This window comes from Corvus cornix, chromosome Z (assembly GCF_000738735.6).
Source record: "Corvus cornix cornix isolate S_Up_H32 chromosome Z, ASM73873v5, whole genome shotgun sequence".
Taxonomy (NCBI): domain Eukaryota; kingdom Metazoa; phylum Chordata; class Aves; order Passeriformes; family Corvidae; genus Corvus; species Corvus cornix.
The window spans coordinates 23,417,970-23,439,260 of record NC_046357.1 but is presented as its reverse complement, the minus strand read 5'-3'; the positions used below and the strand labels follow the sequence as shown (position 1 = coordinate 23,439,260).

General features: G+C 43.1%; 2 protein-coding genes across 2 annotated transcripts; both read right to left on the bottom strand.

The window, feature by feature from the left end:
• Nucleotides 1-9,488: 9,488 nt before the first annotated feature.
• Nucleotides 9,489-15,321, bottom strand: LOC109143278 (zinc finger protein 541-like). The gene is made up of 9 exons (XM_039567748.1): nucleotides 15,060-15,321; nucleotides 13,783-13,832; nucleotides 13,482-13,621; nucleotides 12,936-13,039; nucleotides 12,352-12,427; nucleotides 11,936-12,024; nucleotides 11,323-11,406; nucleotides 10,327-10,490; nucleotides 9,489-9,866 (listed from the first exon to the last, which is right to left on the bottom strand). The coding sequence occupies exons 2-9, from the start codon at nucleotides 13,812-13,814 to the stop codon at nucleotides 9,770-9,772; spliced, it is 786 nt and encodes a 261-aa protein (XP_039423682.1). The 5' UTR covers nucleotides 13,815-13,832; nucleotides 15,060-15,321; the 3' UTR covers nucleotides 9,489-9,769.
• A 1,598-nt stretch (nucleotides 15,322-16,919) lies between these two features.
• On the bottom strand, nucleotides 16,920-20,971 carry LOC120411498 (zinc finger protein 541-like). Its single transcript, XM_039566990.1, has 7 exons — nucleotides 20,839-20,971; nucleotides 20,292-20,395; nucleotides 19,708-19,783; nucleotides 19,292-19,380; nucleotides 18,679-18,762; nucleotides 17,680-17,843; nucleotides 16,920-17,219 (listed from the first exon to the last, which is right to left on the bottom strand). The coding sequence occupies exons 1-7, from the start codon at nucleotides 20,969-20,971 to the stop codon at nucleotides 17,123-17,125; spliced, it is 747 nt and encodes a 248-aa protein (XP_039422924.1). The 3' UTR covers nucleotides 16,920-17,122.
• Between the last annotated feature and the right edge of the window lie 320 nt (nucleotides 20,972-21,291).

Here is a 21,291-nt window from a genome sequence, read left to right as displayed (position 1 = left end):
GGTGATGGCTGGTCACCAGTACTGAGGCCAGTCCTGTTTAATGCCTTCATTGATGACCTGGACAAGAGGATTGAGTGCACCCTCGGTCAGTTTGCAGGTGACACCAAGCTGGGTGGGAGTGCTGATCTGCTGGAGGGCAGGAAGGCTCTGCAGAGGGATCTGGACAGGCTGGATCATGGGCTGAGGCCGATGGTGTGAGGTTCAACAAGGGCCAGTGCCAGGTCCTGCTCTTGGGTCACAACAACCCCAGGCAGTGCCACAGGCTGGGGCAGAGTGGCTGGAAAGCTGCCCACAGGAAAAGGACCTGGGGGTGCTGGTGACAGCGACTGAACGTGAGCCAGGGTGTGCCCAGGTGGCCAAGAAGGCCAATGGCATCCTGGCCTGGATCAGCAGTGGTGTGGCCAGCAGGATCAGGGCAGGGATTGTCCCCCTGTACTTGGCAGTGGTGAGGCCACACCTCAAATCCTATGTCCAGCTCTGGGCCCCGCAAGATAGAAAAGACATTGAAGTCCTGGAACGAGTCCAGAGAAGGGCAGTGGAGCTGGTGAAGGGTCTGGAGCACAAGTCCTGTGAAGAGTGGCTGAGGGAGCTGGTGCTGTTTATCCTGGAGAAAAGGAGGCTCAGGGGAGAGACCTTGTTTCTCTGCAACTGCCTGAAGGGAGGGTGTAACCAGGTGGGGGTTGGTATCTTCTCCCAGGCAACAAGAGATAGGATGAGAGGACATTGCTTCAAGCTGCACTAGAGGACGTTCAGGTTGGACATCAGGAGGAATTTCTTCACTGAAAGAGTGGCTAAGTATTGAAATGGACTGCCCGGGGAAGTGTGAAGTCACCATCCCTGGAGATGTTCAGGAAATGACTGGATGTGGCACTTAGTACTATGGTTATTTGGCATGGTGGTGATTGGTCCAAGGTTGGATTTTATAATCTTGGAGGTCTTTTCCAACCTGAATGATTCTATGATACTTATATACTTGCTTTTCAAAAAAATTGAGGACTTACATCTTTTTCGGCAAAAAGTAATTTAAGCAGAGTTAGTGATTAAAGGACCAGGCTACTTTTACCTGAGTCCTTGCAAATGAAGTGAAGTGTGTCTAAATTCGGGCACTCTTATTTTAAGGGGTAAGCAGTTACAAACACCAGAACAGAGTATACCAGCAACACTTCTAAGTGGAGATGAACTTTCAGGCTTCCTGAAATAGCAGTAGGTATAAGTTTAAAGCTGTATAGGAACTCACTGTTTTGGCTATCTAAGTGCATCCTTTCTCCACTGCTTTGGAGAAGTACATTTACTTACATAAATACTGCTCTTCCTTTCTTTCTGTACATTGTTTTCCTCTTCTTAGTTTCTCTGAGTGGCAGTCAGCTTCCCATATGTGAGAAATTTGATACCAAACACAAAGTAAGTCTGAAAGACTCAAAGAGAAATCTCAAATCTCTCCTCTTTGAAGGCAGGAGACTAAGAGATGACCTCTTGTTCTGGCCCACTCTGACCTCTCTGATGTTCTTTTAGTTGAGACTGTGACATGGAAGCACTACAGAAAATCTTTCCTGAAGTATAAATGGGGGAAAAAAGTATGAAAACTGCATGGAACAGAAAATGGTAAATCAGAAATAAATTACCTATTAAATGAAGTTTTAGAGGAAGGGTTGGAGGAATACAGAATAGAGAACTTTGCCATCATCTCCACAACACAAGGTTAAAGACACCAGATCTAGTTCTCTAAAAATTTTGATACCATTTACTCATTTCTACCCACAGTAAATAAATCAAAATTACAAGCCTTCTAGCAACAAAATAAAAATTCCTATTCATCTGGTACTTTTTGCACTTGAAGTTACTCTGAGATTTTTGAAGTAAACTTAGCTTTGGCATCTAATTTAACTTAGTTGCATTAGAAATCAGTGCTTTTGAAACTATTTTTACATGGTGATTTCCTGGTGTGGCCTTCTTCCAAGGGAGACTCATGGGAGACTCACTGAGCCCTGATTTTTAAGTCCATAGAGGGGAAAACGACTGTGCAAAGATCCACATTATCCTTACACTATGAAGAGCTATATTATTAGTGTGAATCAGCATTGAAGAGAAATAATAATAATGATATATTAAGTTTTAGTCTATATTGGTTAATGAAAATTGTCTGTGGCAGTTCCAACTTTGGGCACAAGAGGTAGATGTTTTCACATGAAACTTCCTTCAAATACTTAACATTAGTAATCAGCTTTTATACTTCGGGATAAGGGGTAGTCAGCTGCAGTTAATTTCCTCTTCTATGTTTTATGTAGTAATATGTTTACAAAAAGTGAGATTAATTGTAAAGATGTAATGTGGAGAATGGGAGTAGCCATGCATTTATTTATAATGGGTTATTTATTTTGCCATGGGGGTCTTGAGGCTTCACAGACAATGCAATATCTTGTCAATATTTTGTTCTCTCAACAAAGTTTTTTATATGTACTTACATGCACTTTTGAGATCAGAGTTGTCTCAGTTTGAGACAAGTTTAGAGGGAAACGTTCTGGAAGGAACGTCTCCTCAACAGAAGGCAGGTTTCAGCACTCCCTCCCCCACCAATACAGAAAGAATTTCTTGGAGGAAAGTGAGAAAAACTATTTATTTAACAAGCAAAGTGCTGACAGGGCACAGGAAAAATTAATAACTATTAAAATATTAAACCTCCTCGATGTAGAGAAAGCTGGTGGATTTAGAGTTCCCTCTGTAGCTGGCTCAGCCCCTCCTGAGATCCACGGCTGGGATGCGGCATCTCCGCAGCCTCCCTGCCGGTCCACGGGGTCCGATGGTCTGGTTCTTGGATCACAGCTAGGCTGAACAGCTCCTGAACAGTTCCAGAAGAGGAAGAAGTAGTTACCGGAGGATTTCGGTATGCCGGTATGGGAAAATTTCTTGCCTCAGCTAACAGGCTAGCTAAAAGCAGGAAGCTAAAAGCTCCCTCAGCTCTGCAGCGGTGAGAACGCGGGGGAGTGTGTGAGTCCTTGAACACAAACGGCACTGAAGAATTCGCTCCCCTTCCCCGCCCTTTTCTTGGACCCAGCTTAAAGCTGCGGGACCCATTTCTGGTCAATAAGCAGACGATAGGGGAATACAGTGTTATCATAAAATCACTCCAAGACAAGAGTACACACAGTGAAACTGATTTTGTGGGGGATTGAGAGTATATGTCGCTGGCATTCACCTGTCCTGCACTGAATCTGGCAACGTTCTGTGTGGGTTGGGACTGTTTTGTTAGTTATTTCTTGCTCTCTTCAACCTAAGCAGATTAAAAAAACAAGATTAAAAAATCAACCTGATTAAAAGCCAAGTGTATCTGTACCCTTAAACATGGTTACATTTTTAACATATTAGGTTTACATTGTGTGGTTTGGGGTTTTTTTAATAAGAAGTCATAGGGAAGAATTACTTGAGTCCATGAATATATTTGAATTTTTGACATTGTGAAAACTTTTCCATTCCTAAATACCATGGAGAAAAAGCAACACACTACCTTTATTTAATTTCCATAGGGACCACAAATACATTCCCTGGTTAACTGTTGCATAGAGGAAGGATTATCAGTGATGTGATTATGAAAGATTTTTTGTATTAATACAAATATGAGCATTGCTTTGCATATTGACCTAAATCAACCATTATGTTCAAAATATTATCTGTATTTTAATCTTCTCACAACTACCTAAATAAAATACTGATTTCTAAAAAGGCATCAAAGTAGGCTTTAAACATACTTTAAACATACTTTAAACATAGACTGCTTCTATGAGCGCAGATCAGACACCACAGAAGAGTTTTGCAGTGGTTCTTTTTTTTTGGCTTCACATCCTGACTGACCCACTTGTCACATTTTTAGTAACAAGGTTTGGAGTTCAGCTGGCATCCTGGTTCTGTACTACATAAAGCAAGGGCAGCCTAATAGAAGGCAGAGTTATATGCTATAATGCAGTAGTACATAGAACAGTACTTAAACTACAGCTACGTAAACTAGCTTTTGAATACGAGTGTGGCTATGATATGTGATTATTGTTTGTGAAGCAAATAGTCTTATAGTTATGTGATAAGTATCAAATATAATGTGTTGCAGCAGGAAACTGAAGCACAATGCAATTACAAAACCAAGTAAGTTTGTACTTTTGAGCTGAACTGGATTTCCTCTTTCAGTACCAAAAATGCAACAGACAACAAGGTAAATGGAACTTGTAGAGCCAGTGGGAAAAAATGAGATATGAATTGGGATCACTATTTCAAACTCAAAATTTCCTACCTTAAAATTAGGTGTGTAAAATTCAATACTATGCAGTTTACAGCTTTTGATGTTTTAACATAACAATGTACAAAAAAAAGCTAAACATAGCAGAACTTAGTTGAGGGCCTGAAAAACCTCCTGGTTTGTGCTTATCAGATCCAACTGGGAAAACTTCTTATATAGAACTGGAGAGGTTTACTCTTAACTGCAGCTTTCATTTCAGAGAAGGTGACGGAAACAAGAAAATTACCAATAGAATAATTTAGGCCATTCTGCACAGGGAGAAGAGAACTGTTGTCAAAATGTGGTTTGTTAAGATATTTGTGGCAGCCCAACTGCTAATAGTGACAGTTACTCGGTTCAGAGGTTAAGTTTCTAAGAATGTCTTATTGTTTACTGGATGTCTCTCTTTGATATTAAAATAGTAACTAAATTGAGGTTAAAGCTAATGAACCTGCAGTTTAAAAAACCCCACCTCTTCTTTCACTTAATAGCACAAATTTAGATCATCCCAGAAACATGATTACAGAGGGGTGGATTAAGTTAGCTAAACTATTTTAGCTGCTTTATCTGGGACACCAGATAAATCACCCAGAATTGTGGCTATTAATTTTAATACACAGCCTCCAAACATGTGACTGTAATGAACATTGCTCTCTTTGCTGTTAGAAGACATGAAATTCAAGGAGCTGTTGTGTTTTGCAAGAACTTAAATGGTCCTGTGTGTCACATATTTAAATTTATCTGTCTCTTCCATCCGACCATTTGACTTGCACTAATCTAAAATTTTCAGTTGTGTTTCTTGGAGGATGAAGCTCATTGTTTCTCTTCCAGGACTGCCTTTCTGCAATGCACTACTTCTAAATTATTCTTAAACTTGACCTTGATCTACTTGCAAGAAGATGGAATTTCAATCTTATGATTCCAAGCTTTTATAATTAATTATGCACAATTCAATGAGTGGCAGGATCCCATTTAGGCTGTTGCCTAAAAGGAGAAATAGAAGATATTTTTCTCTATTTACTTAATTGTTAATAATTCCGTTGTGCAGATTGCCTAGTAAAGAATTTCTTTGTTTCTTGTTTTCATGTATCTTAAAATTACCAGAGATACTGTGGTAATTTGCTTCATGTGAATGCATATAACTAATCTCTTAATCAACAAAAGCTAGCTTTGGAAAAATGTATCTCTAATGAGGAGAATATCACTACTTCTATGACCTTAACTTAGTATCTCCCTATTGCAAATCTTGAAAAACTGTAGTCACTATATATTTCAGGAAAAAAATGCATGACTTTATTAATTTATTAGACTATATGAACATGATTTTCATATTTGTATTTGAATCGCAAGGAACTAACAAACAGATATTCTTTGCTCAGCCTGGCTAAACTTTTAGAAATGTACTACCTAATTTGAAATCCAGAGAGATGCTCAGTGCACACAGAAGTGTGTGTCAAATGGTGATGATGCCAGTGTTTTGGAAACAATTCTGCAGCAAAAAAACCAGCTATAAAACCCCAAAATATTTAAAAAAAAAAAGAGAAAAGAAAAGCTATTCCTGACAGAGCTATAATTTCAGTTTCGTTGATTATGGAACAGACCTTAGCACCAGCAAAAGGACATGAAAATTGAAGAGAGATATTACTTTTAAAATTAAGGCATATTTGCAGATTCCCTTTGCTATAACTGACCATCTGTCTGAAGACTTGTTGGAATATGCCATCACGGTACACTTCAGAACCCTTGGAAACAAGAAGAAGAACAGCAGGCAAATATACTGGAAAGCATTCTAGACCCAGGATAAAGGGAAAACAGAAAACAGAGAAGTGAAATAATTTGTTACACAGCTAGTATGAAAGCAGTAATTTCTGTGTAGTCCTAAGCTGCATTTCAAGAATGTAATTAAAAGAAATGGTAGTAACTACAGGACTAAAATATTCAGATCTGCTATCAATATAAAAAATGTGATTTTTCAAAAAATTAATTAATTTAAGCATTAGCAATAGCTTAGCACTGCCAGCAGTTTGAGGGAGCATCTCTCTTACAAGGAAAGGCTGAGGGAGCTGGGCCTGTTCAGCCTTGAGGAGATACAACTGAGAAGGGATCTCATCAATGTCTATCAGTTTCGGAAGGGAGGGTGCCGAGAGGATGGACCAGGCTCTTTTCTGTGGTGCCAAGCAATGGGAGAAGAGGCAATGGGCAGAAACTGATGCCCCGGAAGTTCCACCTGAACATGAGGAAGACCCTCTGTACTGTGCAGGTGACTAGGCACTGGAACAGATTCCCCAGAGAGGGTGTGGAGTCTCCTTCTCCAGAGATATTCAAAAGCTGTCAGCACACATTCCTGAGTACCATTGGTCTAGGGGACTCTACCTGAGCAGAGAGGTTGGGCTAGATGACCACTGGTGGCCCCATCCAACCTTAACTGGTCTGTGTGTTTCAGTGAACAAGGAAGGATATGAAAGAGACTAAAGAAAACTTTTCAACAACTCCAAAAAAAAGATAAAACCTTAGAGAAACTTAGAATTTTATCAGTTCAGTTTGACTGGGTAGCCAAAAGAAAGATGAAAGATGACTTTATTAAGATGTACTTGTATCTCATCAGGGCAAAATAAAAGGTAACGAAGAATGAAGTTACCCAAGGTAAGCACAGCAGTAATGAATTGAAATTAAAGCCATAAAATACAAAATAAGCCATTTCTTCATCAAAACTGAAGTGGTTAGTCACTGGAAAAAAAAAATTTCGAAGTGTATTCAGATGAAGAATAAATGGTTATTTTCTTCTCCTCTTGTTTGGTTTAAACTCCATGTGTTTGGCTTAAAACTGGATTAACCATATAAAGCTTTGTGGTCCATGGTACACAAGAGATCTAAATCACTGAACTCATGATTTTACCGGACCTTTTATAACTGTGATTCTGTGAATTTCAGGTTTTATAGAGCATTTACCGTAAGTAACATGGAAGAATTTGAAGAAAGCATCATTCATATACTTTTTGTCCCATTCTCCCTGTTCTCCATCCCAAAATGAACAATGCAAAATAAAATTAACCTGAATCTATCAAATCTGGAGCAGAATATGAAGATTGTAGATGTGTATGCAATGTGAGTAAAGCAATTGTAGACGCAAGACACCATTATAATAACCTAGCATTTTATTACTGTATCAGTCAAGTACATGTCTTTGTCCTTCATAACCCTAAAAATCAACCATTCTCAGATTTTTGAGTAGTTACCACTATCCTCTCTCTCTTCCCCAATACCATTAGTAGGTAAAGGACTCAAAGTCCTGAAAAGGAGTTACTGCATGGCCTACCATTGTAGGTGGCTAATATGTAATAATGAAGATACCAAAAGATGATTTAGTGAGCTGATGAATGTGATGGACAGCTACTTAATTACAGAGGAGAAAGTTAATTCACTGCTGGAGTGTCATTATTTAACTAATACTTGTCTATTCAACAGGCATCTACTTAACAGAGATGTTATTAAAGCCAAATTACAGCAAAGCTGTGAGACATCTCCATCTAAATAAGACAGGCAAGTCAAAATGAGTGATGAGGTACTAATTTTACAAATTTTCAGTTAAGCCATTTATTATAATTACTATATGTGGTATCTTTCATTGCTTCATTTTTCACTTCATGTGTGGAGCCATCTGATTTGTATTTTTGTTATTCTAAGTACGTAACTAATATAGAGGGGTTGTTTTTACTTACAAAGTTATTTGTAAGAATAACTCTATAACTTCAGCTATATAGTTGAAGAAGTAATATGAAAACAGGAAGAGATATGAAGCAACAGAAATTAGGATTTAATAGGAATAAAATTAACCTCAACTGTTAGATGAAGATAGGCCCATGAGAATATCTACCTTAAATATTAAGTATCTCATGGGTGCAACAGAGAACAGCTTTAAAATACAATGAAATGGCTACCTCCAACATCCAAAAACTAGAATACATGTTAAAACTCCTCTTTTGCCATTATTTGAAACTGATTGGGTTTCTAGGGCAAGCTTTTGTTTGGGAGCAGAGAAAGCTATATATTAATATAAATAATAATATAGAGAGATCACAATAATACCAATCTTGATAAGGAAAGTTGTATCAAAAACTAACACTTAATTCACTGAAAACCTTGAATGAAAACATGGAGAATAGAAATCTGTGGGAAAGACAATTGCTTTACAGCAATCAAACATTTAAACATTTAACGCAGAATTCCTATGTCTTTCTTCCAGCTCCCTTGAAGAAGCTAGATGTTTGTCTCAAAAGACTGTGGGATTCTCTAAGAGACTAACACTAACAGAATTACTTTTTCACACTAATAGCCTTTACATTTATTTTAATACTTAGGTCCCAAATATTCCAAACCCCAGCCAGTCTTACTGCTCTCCTGCCTCACGTCGGCCAAAAGCAAATCTTGCTTGCTTCCCAGCCTGCTTGTTGCATGCACACCAGCAAATTAAGGGGGCAGCTGTAACAAGGCCCATTGCAAAGCAGATACTGGCTAGACTCCAAATCCCACCTGCACTGCCTCCATCAGACAAGGGCAAGCTCCTGGCAGCCTCCCAGAATCAGCCTGGTAATCCCCCTCCCTTGCCCCCTCTCCATCCTCCCCAGCCCCTGCTACCAAAACCTTGCCAAGCAATGCCATATACCGGGCTAGATAAAGGAGTGACTTTGATGCTTCTTTGGTGCAAACACAAGCTGTGAGAAGTGAGAGGTTAATGTTCACATCTGCTCTGCATCAGCTAAGGAGGTTGGTTGAGGCCCAGAGCAAGAGGTTGGTCCTTTATAAAGAGAAACTAGAACTGAACTGCTGATATCTTTGTACTGAATGTGGATATTAATTTTATAGGTTGAGAGAGGTTAGAAAAGTCCTCCAAGATGGTCAAGTCCATCTGTCCACCGAAATTAAACAAAGCCATGTGTCTTGGCAACAAAAAGGACCAAAAACCCCAGCTTGTATCCCAAGTATAATGAGACAAAACCACTCCTTTAGATCCAGTTCATTGAATAAAACAAAGCCTCCCTTTCCACTCCCACTGGAGAATTTGAGGAATCAAAGGATGAAACCCCACCACTATTTCATTGACAGTAATGGGGTACACCTTTGTAACTCCCACCAGCTGAGCAAGGGGCTGGGCCTGCGGGAGGGTGAATGTGTCCAGGTTCTTCTTTCAGAGCAAATGTTGTGTTTGCAACGCCAAACAAATGTAACAAACGTTGCTTGAGTGATTTCATACCGACAAAAAGACAAAATGGAACAAACTTTACTTTAATGATAAAAGACGGAACATCGCAAACAACACCAAGCCTCTGACATTTACTAATAAATCTAATAATACTAATAAGTCTTCAATAATACTAATGAATCTTAACTAATAAATTGAGAAATGCCTAACTAGTAAACTAAATAGAAGAATAAACAACCCTAAAAACTTAAAAACCAATCTCTGTCCTCTTGGCAGCTAACTCTTGGTAGCCCTGGACAACTCCAGGGCTAATTTGGTCTTTTCTTCTTGGGGAGAGGCTCTGCTTCCTTCCGTGGGCGATGTCTTCTCCTATGTGTGTTCCTTGCCTTAATGGTTTCAAATACCCTGGAAGATGGAAAACAGACCATCCATCGTTAAGTCAATGCACACCATTAAAACAAGCTCTGAGATTTCCATTTCTATACAAATTTCTGTCTTTTCAGGCTGTGACTTATTTTTAAATTGATCAGCACCATGAATCTGGTCTTTCTTGTTTCAGTTCCTTCAAATTTCTTCCTCCTTTCAGTTCATCCTATTTTTAATTCGATCCGCACCATCAAACCAAGCTTTGGTGTTCCTATTCCTACTTGTATGAATTGTGTCTTGTTGGGGCATGGCAAGGTTTCATTCTGAATGCTGGGGTTTAAATAAGCTGTTTGGGATTAAAGTGGGTTGTAACTTTGAGCATGGCTGCAAGGGGTGATCCTCCAACTGCCCTCGGCTTCCCCCTGGAGCCTTTAGAGAGGTCAGCCTGTTTTAGTCGAAAGCCCCAGGCTTTTAGCAGAAAGAGGAAGAACTTCCGCACCGTTTGCACTGCCCGCACGGAAAGGGGCCTCCTGCCGAATGGGGTGGCTGGGGTGGTTGGCAGCAGGGACACTCAGCACTGCGGGCCCTCTTGCGGCTTCTCTTCCCTGTCTCCCCATTCTCCTTTCTGGGAGGGCTTTTGCTCCTCTTTGGTTCGCCCACAGTCTGGAAATCAAAGAATCCTTATGAATTTTTCCTTCCTCTCAAGAAGCTGGAAATCAGAGTGTCCAGCACAAAAATGTATCACCCCAAGCAAATTCCTCCAAACCCTGAAGAGCTGAGAAAATGGCCGGATTTGGCTACAGGGTGCGGCAAGGTGCAAACACAGCATTTGGATGAAAAATACCTCCTTTCTACTGCCCAAAGTGGTAGGATAAATATGTGGGTATCTATAGATCTACGTTTCTTATTTATACCTCTCTGCCTAACATCTATTTATTCATATTTTTCCTCCACAAATGTCTAGGGAATGGATTTTAAATTCAGTCAAATTAGTGAAGACACACTGTTACTCAGTTTCTACTACCCAGAATAATCTCTCTCTGTGAACCAAATTCCTGTTTGCTGGTAAGGAAAATTTTAGCAGTGCCACAGCACTGGCAGCTCCTTTTTGGGGAGTACACTGGGATGCTACAAAAGATCCCTGAAAATCTGCAGCATCTCCATTAACGCAGTCAGGATTATTGATGTTAGCAAGCAGTAGGGAATTAAGGATTTGATTGGAATCAGCAAGGGTGCCAGCACTTGAGAACCAAGTCTGTACAGAGTCAAAGCCCATTTTGGTGACAGTGCTGCTTTGTTGGGTCAACAACAAAGAATTCAGTATTTCAGAGCAGCAGCACAATGAAGTGCTGGGCAGCATCTGCTGCGCCTTTCCCAGTGCATGGGACGATGTGCTCCTGGCAGAGCAGCGTCTCACACAGCTCCCCAGCAGGTTTTGTCCCCTTTTCCCAGTTTCTTGACCCTCCTGGCATGTCTTGATTTTCTTGCCACTCACCTGAGCAAGAGTGCTGGCAAGTTTATGTTCTTTCTTCCAGGAGTAGTAGTATTCCACACATTGTGCCACGGTCTTACTCTGAATCTGTTGTGAAGACAAAAAGAAGGAATCTGAAATGGCCATCCTGTAGGGTGCATTGGAGAAAAACTAGAGTATGGAGTAAACAAGGAAGCAAAAAACATGGAGTAAATTGAGTAGCGAGTAAAATGAAATAAATAGGGAGTAAAAGAGGAGGTCTGCAATGTAGTATGCTATGTATTATGCCATGTAGTAACTCATTTAATGCACAGATCAACAACAAATCCATCTAGCACAGTTTTTCTTTCCCGCATTCACTCCAATCATCCCAGCACCATGTGTTGTGGAAGTGCCAGCACACCTATGAGACAGATCTGACAGAGAATAAACATTTGTCTTCCAAAACAGCTTGGAAAAAAGGGCTGGAGAGGCAGAATCATCACTGTCACACAGGCCTTTGGTGTCCTGTTTCATTATTACTTTTATATTTTTGGTATTTGAGAAGAGAGAGACTGAATTCCAGTACTTGGTGCCAGAAATCATCATCATTTCCTTCTGATTATCTTCCAGGGTAAAGAATGTCCTATGGCTTTACCTGCTTCTGGATGAGATGAAAATCCTTGCCATAGGTGTGAAAAGCCTTTTGGAAGGACTCCTTCTCCTCAGGCGTCCATCTATCAATGTCTGGCAATAAAGAGCAGCAAGTAAATTGATCCGTCTATCCACTTGAAATAGATTCCACTGGCCACCAAAACAAAATCAGCACCACTCATTATTCACCTGTCTACATCTCTGCTCCTTCAGAAAGCAATGAAGACAAGAGCAGGCATTCCCCAGGGAAAAAAGCATGGAAAACAAGTAAAACTGAAGGAATAGATGCTGCTGCTTTCCCTGCCCCCAGAGAAGATGAGACCTTGCTCTTGTGTTATTTGTTTAACCATAAATGCTTGACATGGCAATTAAGGGGATGGCAGCATCTGTCAGTGAAGGAACAAGCTCTACTTTGGTTACCTGTGTAATGATAATCAGACAAGGGATGGCCTTGAGGTGTCGGGGGCCCCCCTGAGAGCAACATCTCCAGAGCCTCCTGCAAGATCCAATGGAAAAAGGCTTTAGCTTCCCCACCATGTAAAAAGGAGCCAAAAACCATAAATGCTGCCTCTTCAAGGATTCAGTCCACTGGGTCTCATATGGGTCAAACCTTGTGATTTGCTTCCCGACCCTTTGATCCTGCTCCCCAAGAGTGGGATTTTGCTCACCAACTCAATGATTTTGCTCATCCTGCACCCAGAATTCCCAGAATTGTCTTCTGGGAATTTCCCCTCAATCCACCCCAAAATGTCTTAGACAACACAGATCTCCAGGAGATTTACAAGGGAGCAGGCTGTGGGACCCTCTGCCAGTGCCTCCAAGAGAGACTTTCTCCCTGCTTGAGCCATTTGGGCTCCTCCCTGACCCAGCTGGAAGCAGGCAGTGGGTCCTCCGCTTCTTGTTAACTCCCTTCTTCAAAGGGCAGCCAGGAAAGGCTGTCCCAATGCCCATGCCTTATTAATTCCCTGTCTGCTCTTCTCTGCACCCAAATAGCCGCTTCTTACCGGAACACTGCCTTGTGCCTGGTGCAGGCAGTGCAGGGCAAGCTCCAGGTTAGCTGCTGCCCTGGGAATGCCACGGGAGATGGCCATGTCCAGCAGTTCTCTTACTACAAGCACAACAAAAACCCACCAAAAGTCAGGCTTGAGCCAAGAAAGGGGGAAGGTTGCGATACAAGGGAGAAGGAAAGCACAAGAGCTAAAGACAACAGGTTGGAGAGCATGAAAAGGATAGCAAAAAAAGGGGCAGGAGAACCAAAGGCCCATGTAGTGCTGGCTCTCCCTTCAAAGCAGCTTTGGTAATGAGAAGTGGGGGCCAATCTCCCCTCTTGCAGTGACAAATGCCCCGACCAATCCAGAGAGCAGGAAAGTTGTTCTTTTTCCTGCTCTGCTGCAAAACCAGAGCATTCTTCTTCCCTCTAACACTCCCACACGGGAAGATGGGCAAGACAAGGACAGAAGCAGAGTATGCAAGAAGTTGCCTTTTTGCCAAACAATGAGTGTTTTCCAAACCCGAGCATCTCAGGGATGGAAGGAAAGCTTGACAGCTACCTCTGTCAGGTTTTTCCATGTCAGAGTCATCATCCTCCCAGGGCTTCCAGACCAGGGATGCAGGTTCTTCATCATCACTTGGCGGTCTGGTCTGCAGCTCAGGGAGCTCAGCCTGAAAGTCACTGCCAACATTGATGCGTCTGAAGGAAGAAGGAAGTGGAGGTGAGAAAGGCAAGTGGTCAACAGGCACATCCCATGGACCCACAGGCTTGAATCAATCCCACCCCAACTCTGAAGTAGTAGTTCCCCTCCTTGCTATTCCTCAAATTTGCCGTCCTTTAATCCCTATGCCAAAACTCACGGCCGAACGCGGGCTCTTGCTTTCCTTTTCATTGTCCCTCTCCTTTCCACCTGAAAGAGATCAAAACAATGGTCCAGATAAAAATCATTCTGCCAAGATGGGTCAGTAGCCTTCCTTCTCATCCTCATCATTGCAAACCACGAACTCTTCTGTCCCAACTCCCCTCAGTTTGGTGTAATTGCTGCGTTTTGCACTTGGAACTTCTAGGGCAAGACCCTCTAGTAGTCTGCAGCTTCCTCAAGAGGGGAAGCAGAAGGGTACACACTTCTCCCTTCAGTCTTGGGGCCAGTGAGAAGGTCCAAGGGAATGGCATGGAAGTTGTGCCAGGGGATGTTTAGGTTGGATATTAGAGAAAGGTTCTTCACCCAGAGGGTGGTTGGGAACTGGAACAGCCTCCCCACAGCAGGGGTCAAAGCACCAAGGCTGAGAGAGCTCAAAAGTTGCTCAGACATTGCTCTTGGGCACAGGGGGATTCTTGAGGCTGTCCTGTGCAGGGCCAGGAGCCAGACTCGATGATCTTTGTGGGTCCCTTCCAACCCAGAAAATTCTGTGATACTGTGATTCTGTTCTTGTGAAATCCCATTCAAGATGGGATTTCACAGCTGCCTCTGACCATGAGGCAGAACCAGCCCTACAGGCACTGAAAAACACAGACAAGTCTATACCAATATATCTATGGAAAAGAGATCCAATGCAGGTGGAAGAAAAAAATCTATAAAGATATTAAAATATAATGTATCTGTAAGTTATGAAAGTATGTAAGTATATAAGGATCACTGAAACCAGACCATTTTTGTAGGTGAAAGCCAGTATTGGAGGACAAGCCTGGCAAACTGCTTACATCCCCTGAACAACAGGGATCACAGAGGAGAAGTCCCATCATTCTGATTTTTAAAGCTTTGGAGGAGGTGTGAGCAGAGCCAGGGCCTAACAGGATTTGTCAACGCTGAACCCCTGAACTCCTCAGTAACGACTGGATTGTTTTGTGGTCATCACGACATAGTTTTAGGACTTAAATGGGTATCAAGAACTTTTAATCAGGTCCTCAGTGGATGAGGATCTGAAATTGCATGGTGACAGCTCTCTATATTCTCTATGGAAAGGTCTGTATTTCCACTGGAGGCATCATTATTCCTACAGAAGGTGTACTCTGCTTTCATCTGCAACCTCTTCCGGGGAAAGTAACCACAGACCATGTCTATTGTGCTTGGTGGGACAGCCAACTGGAGCCTCCTGAGTTCTGTTAGCAGTTTGAGGGCAAATGGGGATTTTCTTACCTTTGACAGTTCCAAGGGGCTCTGGGGATCCCTGGTGGTAGATGAGGAGATGAGAATGTCGACCCAGAGGCCAGATCTGGTGCTGAGACCAGGAGGTGGCTGGTCAGGGACAGCCCAGGAGCAGATCCTGCAGCTGCTGCTCCACCGGTGGCCCACCAGTGTTCCACCAACGGCTGCAGGAGCAGGAGACAACGACGGTTGCTACTGGCACAGCCCAACATTCCATGCAGAACCCCAGGGGATGCAGGGGACATAAACAGTGATTGTGGTCACCTTTGCCTCCTTTACTTCTTCTGGTGCAAGTTTGCTTTGAGGACCTTCCCATTGGGGCACTTCTCATCAGTCCTCTGGACGAGGCAAAGCAGTGCAGGGACGGCTCTGTGTCTTCTCTGTGCTTCTCTGTAAGGTGCCTCCAGCTGAACATGCACAGGATCCTGGCTCTGTCAAAGGGTCCATACCACGTCGCCTTAACTGGAGAACCAGAAGGACCCCTGCTGCTGGCTCTCCTCCAGCTCTGAGAGGAGCAAGAGATTGCAACCAAGTTGGTTCAGTGGAGAGCCAACTCTGAAGCTTTCTCTCAAAGTGGCAGCATTCTTCCTGCTCCCTTTCTAAATTGTCTGGTGCCTAGTAATGTCACTTGATGTTTTCCCTCCTTCGGGGCACTGAGCTGGTCTCTCACTGCAACACACATTCCTTGAAACTTGGAGAAACAGGACATTTTTCAGGGGAATTGATTGGGACACACACATGTGGACACCCCACCAGCAAACATTTAATGCAGAATTCCTATGTCTTTCTTCCAGCTCCCTTGAAGAAGCTAGATGTTTGTCTCAAAAGACTGTGGGATTCTCTAAGAGACTAACACTAACAGAATTACTTTTTCACACTAATAGCCTTTACATTTATTTTAATACTTAGGTCCCAAATATTCCAAAACCCAGCCAGTCTTACTGCTCTCCTGCCTCACGTCGGCCAAAAGCAAATCTTGCTTGCTTCCCAGCCTGCTTGTTGCATGCACACCAGCAAATTAAGGGGGCAGCTGTAACAAGGCCCATTGCAAAGCAGATACTGGCTAGACTCCAAATCCCACCTGCACTGCCTCCATCAGACAAGGGCAAGCTCCTGGCAGCCTCCCAGAATCAGCCTGGTAATCCCCCTCCCTTGCCCCCTCTCCATCCTCCCCAGCCCCTGCTACCAAAACCTTGCCAAGCAATGCCATATACCGGGCTAGATAAAGGAGTGACTTTGATGCTTCTTTGGTGCAAACACAAGCTGTGAGAAGTGAGAGGTTAATGTTCACATCTGCTCTGCATCAGCTAAGGAGGTTGGTTGAGGCCCAGAGCAAGAGGTTGGTCTTTTATAAAGAGAAACTAGAACTGAACTGCTGATATCTTTGTACTGAATGTGGATATTAATTTTATAGGTTGAGAGAGGTTAGAAAAGTCCTCCAAGATGGTCAAGTCCATCTGTCCACCGAAATTAAACAAAGCCATGTGTCTTGGCAACAAAAAGGACCAAAAACCCCAGCTTGTATCCCAAGTATAATGAGACAAAACCACTCATTTAGATCCAGTTCATTGAATAAAACAAAGCCTCCCTTTCCACTCCCACTGGAGAATTTGAGGAATCAAAGGATGAAACCCCACCACTATTTCATTGACAGTAATGGGGTACACCTTTGTAACTCCCACCAGCTGAGCAAGGGGCTGGGCCTGCGGGAGGGTGAATGTGTCCAGGTTCTTCTTTCAGAGCAAATGTTGTGTTTGCAACGCCAAACAAATGTAACAAACGTTGCTTGAGTGATTTCATACCGACAAAAAGACAAAATGGAACAAACTTTAATGATAAAAGATGGAACATCGCAAACAACACCAAGCCTCTGACATTTACTAATAAATCTAATAATACTAATAAGTCTTCAATAATACTAATGAATCTTAACTAATAAATTGAGAAATGCCTAACTAGTAAACTAAATAGAAGAATAAACAACCCTAAAAACTTAAAAACCAATCTCTGTCCTCTTGGCAGCTAACTCTTGGTAGCCCTGGACAACTCCAGGGCTAATTTGGTCTTTTCTTCTTGGGGAGAGGCTCTGCTTCCTTCCGTGGGCGATGTCTTCTCCTATGTGTGTTCCTTGCCTTAATGGTTTCAAATACCCTGGAAGATGGAAAACAGACCATCCATCGTTAAGTCAATGCACACCATTAAAACAAGCTCTGAGATTTCCATTTCTATACAAATTTCTGTCTTTTCAGGCTGTGACTTATTTTTAAATTGATCAGCACCATGAATCTGGTCTTTCTTGTTTCAGTTCCTTCAAATTTCTTCCTCCTTTCAGTTCATCCTATTTTTAATTCGATCCGCACCATCAAACCAAGCTTTGGTGTTCCTATTCCTACTTGTATGAATTGTGTCTTGTTGGGGCATGGCAAGGTTTCATTCTGAATGCTGGGGTTTAAATAAGCTGTTTGGGATTAAAGTGGGTTGTAACTTTGAGCATGGCTGCAAGGGGTGATCCTCCAACTGCCCTCGGCTTCCCCCTGGCGCCTTTAGAGAGGTCAGCCTGTTTTAGTCGAAAGCCCCAGGCTTTTAGCAGAAAGAGGAAGAACTTCCGCACCGTTTGCACTGCCCGCACGGAAAGGGGCCTCCTGCCGAATGGGGTGGCTGGGGTGGTTGGCAGCAGGGACACTCAGCACTGCGGGCCCTCTTGCGGCTTCTCTTCCCTGTCTCCCCATTCTCCTTTCTGGGAGGGCTTTTGCTCCTCTTTGGTTCGCCCACAGTCTGGAAATCAAAGAATCCTTATGAATTTTTCCTTCCTCTCAAGAAGCTGGAAATCAGAGTGTCCAGCACAAAAATGTATCACCCCAAGCAAATTCCTCCAAACCCTGAAGAGCTGAGAAAATGGCCGGATTTGGCTACAGGGTGCGGCAAGGTGCAAACACAGCATTTGGATGAAAAATACCTCCTTTCTACTGCCCAAAGTGGTAGGATAAATATGTGGGTATCTATAGATCTACGTTTCTTATTTATACCTCTCTGCCTAACATCTATTTATTCATATTTTTCCTCCACAAATGTCTAGGGAATGGATTTTAAATTCAGTCAAATTAGTGAAGACACACTGTTACTCAGTTTCTACTACCCAGAATAATCTCTCTCTGTGAACCAAATTCCTGTTTGCTGGTAAGGAAAATTTTAGCAGTGCCACAGCACTGGCAGCTCCTTTTTGGGGAGTACACTGGGATGCTACAAAAGATCCCTGAAAATCTGCAGCATCTCCATTAACGCAGTCAGGATTATTGATGTTAGCAAGCAGTAGGGAATTAAGGATTTGATTGGAATCAGCAAGGGTGCCAGCACTTGAGAACCAAGTCTGTACAGAGTCAAAGCCCATTTTGGTGACAGTGCTGCTTTGTTGGGTCAAAGTATCCCTAGAATTCGGTATTTCAGAGCAGCAGCACAATGAAGTGCTGGGCAGCATCTGCTGCGCCTTTCCCAGTGCATGGGACGATGTGCTCCTGGCAGAGCAGCGTCTCACACAGCTCCCCAGCAGGTTTTGTCCCCTTTTCCCAGTTTCTTGACCCTCCTGGCATGTCTTGATTTTCTTCCCACTCACCTGAGCAAGAGTGCTGGCAAGTTTATGTTCTTTCTTCCAGGAGTAGTAGTATTCCACACATTGTGCCACGGTCTTACTCTGAATCTGTTGTGAAGACAAAAAGAAGGAATCTGAAATGGCCATCCTGTAGGGTGCATTGGAGAAAAACTAGAGTATGGAGTAAACAAGGAAGCAAAAAACATGGAGTAAATTGAGTAGCGAGTAAAATGAAATAAATAGGGAGTAAAAGAGGAGGTCTGCAATGTAGTATGCTATGTATTATGCCATGTAGTAACTCATTTAATGCACAGATCAACAACAAATCCATCTAGCACAGTTTTTCTTTCCCGCATTCACTCCAATCATCCCAGCACCATGTGTTGTGGAAGTGCCAGCACACCTATGAGACAGATCTGACAGAGAATAAACATTTGTCTTCCAAAACAGCTTGGAAAAAAGGGCTGGAGAGGCAGAATCATCACTGTCACACAGGCCTTTGGTGTCCTGTTTCATTATTACTTTTATATTTTTGGTATTTGAGAAGAGAGAGACTGAATTCCAGTACTTGGTGCCAGAAATCATCATCATGTCCTTCTGATTATCTTCCAGGGTAAAGAATGTCCTATGGCTTTACCTGCTTCTGGATGAGATGAAAATCCTTGCCATAGGTGTGAAAAGCCTTTTGGAAGGACTCCTTCTCCTCAGGCGTCCATCTATCAATGTCTGGCAATAAAGAGCAGCAAGTAAATTGATCCGTCTATCCACTTGAAATAGATTCCACTGGCCACCAAAACAAAATCAGCACCACTCATTATTCACCTGTCTACATCTCTGCTCCTTCAGAAAGCAATGAAGACAAGAGCAGGCATTCCCCAGGGAAAAAAGCATGGAAAACAAGTAAAACTGAAGGAATAGATGCTGCTGCTTTCCCTGCCCCCAGAGAAGATGAGACCTTGCTCTTGTGTTATTTGTTTAACCATAAATGCTTGACATGGCAATTAAGGGGATGGCAGCATCTGTCAGTGAAGGAACAAGCTCTACTTTGGTTACCTGTGTAATGATAATCAGACAAGGGATGGCCTTGAGGTGTCGGGGGCCCCCCTGAGAGCAACATCTCCAGAGCCTCCTGCAAGATCCAATGGAAAAAGGCTTTAGCTTCCCCACCATGTAAAAAGGAGCCAAAAACCATAAATGCTGCCTCTTCAAGGATTCAGTCCACTGGGTCTCATATGGGTCAAACCTTGTGATTTGCTTCCCGACCCTTTGATCCTGCTCCCCAAGAGTGGGATTTTGCTCACCAACTCAATGATTTTGCTCATCCTGCACCCAGAATTCCCAGAATTGTCTTCTGGGAATTTCCCCTCAATCCACCCCAAAATGTCTTAGACAACACAGATCTCCAGGAGATTTACAAGGGAGCAGGCTGTGGGACCCTCTGCCAGTGCCTCCAAGAGAGACTTTCTCCCTGCTTGAGCCATTTGGGCTCCTCCCTGACCCAGCTGGAAGCAGGCAGTGGGTCCTCCGCTTCTTGTTAACTCCCTTCTTCAAAGGGCAGCCAGGAAAGGCTGTCCCAATGCCCATGCCTTATTAATTCCCTGTCTGCTCTTCTCTGCACCCAAATAGCCGCTTCTTACCGGAACACTGCCTTGTGCCTGGTGCAGGCAGTGCAGGGCAAGCTCCAGGTTAGCTGCTGCCCTGGGAATGCCACGGGAGATGGCCATGTCCAGCAGTTCTCTTACTACAAGCACAACAAAAACCCACCAAAAGTCAGGCTTGAGCCAAGAAAGGGGGAAGGTTGCGATACAAGGGAGAAGGAAAGCACAAGAGCTAAAGACAACAGGTTGGAGAGCATGAAAAGGATAGCAAAAAAAGGGGCAGGAGAACCAAAGGCCCATGTAGTGCTGGCTCTCCCTTCAAAGCAGCTTTGGTAATGAGAAGTGGGGGCCAATCTCCCCTCTTGCAGTGACAAATGCCCCGACCAATCCAGAGAGCAGGAAAGTTGTTCTTTTTCCTGCTCTGCTGCAAAAACCAGAGCATTCTTCTTCCCTCTAACACTCCCACACGGGAAGATGGGCAAGACAAGGACAGAAGCAGAGTATGCAAGAAGTTGCCTTTTTGCCAAACAATGAGTGTTTTCCAAACCCGAGCATCTCAGGGATGGAAGGAAAGCTTGACAGCTACCTCTGTCAGGTTTTTCCATGTCAGAGTCATCATCCTCCCAGGGCTTCCAGACCAGGGATGCAGGTTCTTCATCATCACTTGGCGGTCTGGTCTGCAGCTCAGGGAGCTCAGCCTGGAAAGTCACTGCCAACATTGATGCGTCTGAAGGAAGAAGGAAGTGGAGGTGAGAAAGGCAAGTGGTCAACAGGCACATCCCATGGACCCACAGGCTTGAATCAATCCCACCCCAACTCTGAAGTAGTAGTTCCCCTCCTTGCTATTCCTCAAATTTGCCGTCCTTTAATCCCTATGCCAAAACTCACGGCCGAACGCGGGCTCTTGCTTTCCTTTTCATTGTCCCTCTCCTTTCCACCTGAAAGAGATCAAAACAATGGTCCAGATAAAAATCATTCTGCCAAGATGGGTCAGTAGCCTTCCTTCTCATCCTCATCATTGCAAACCACGAACTCTTCT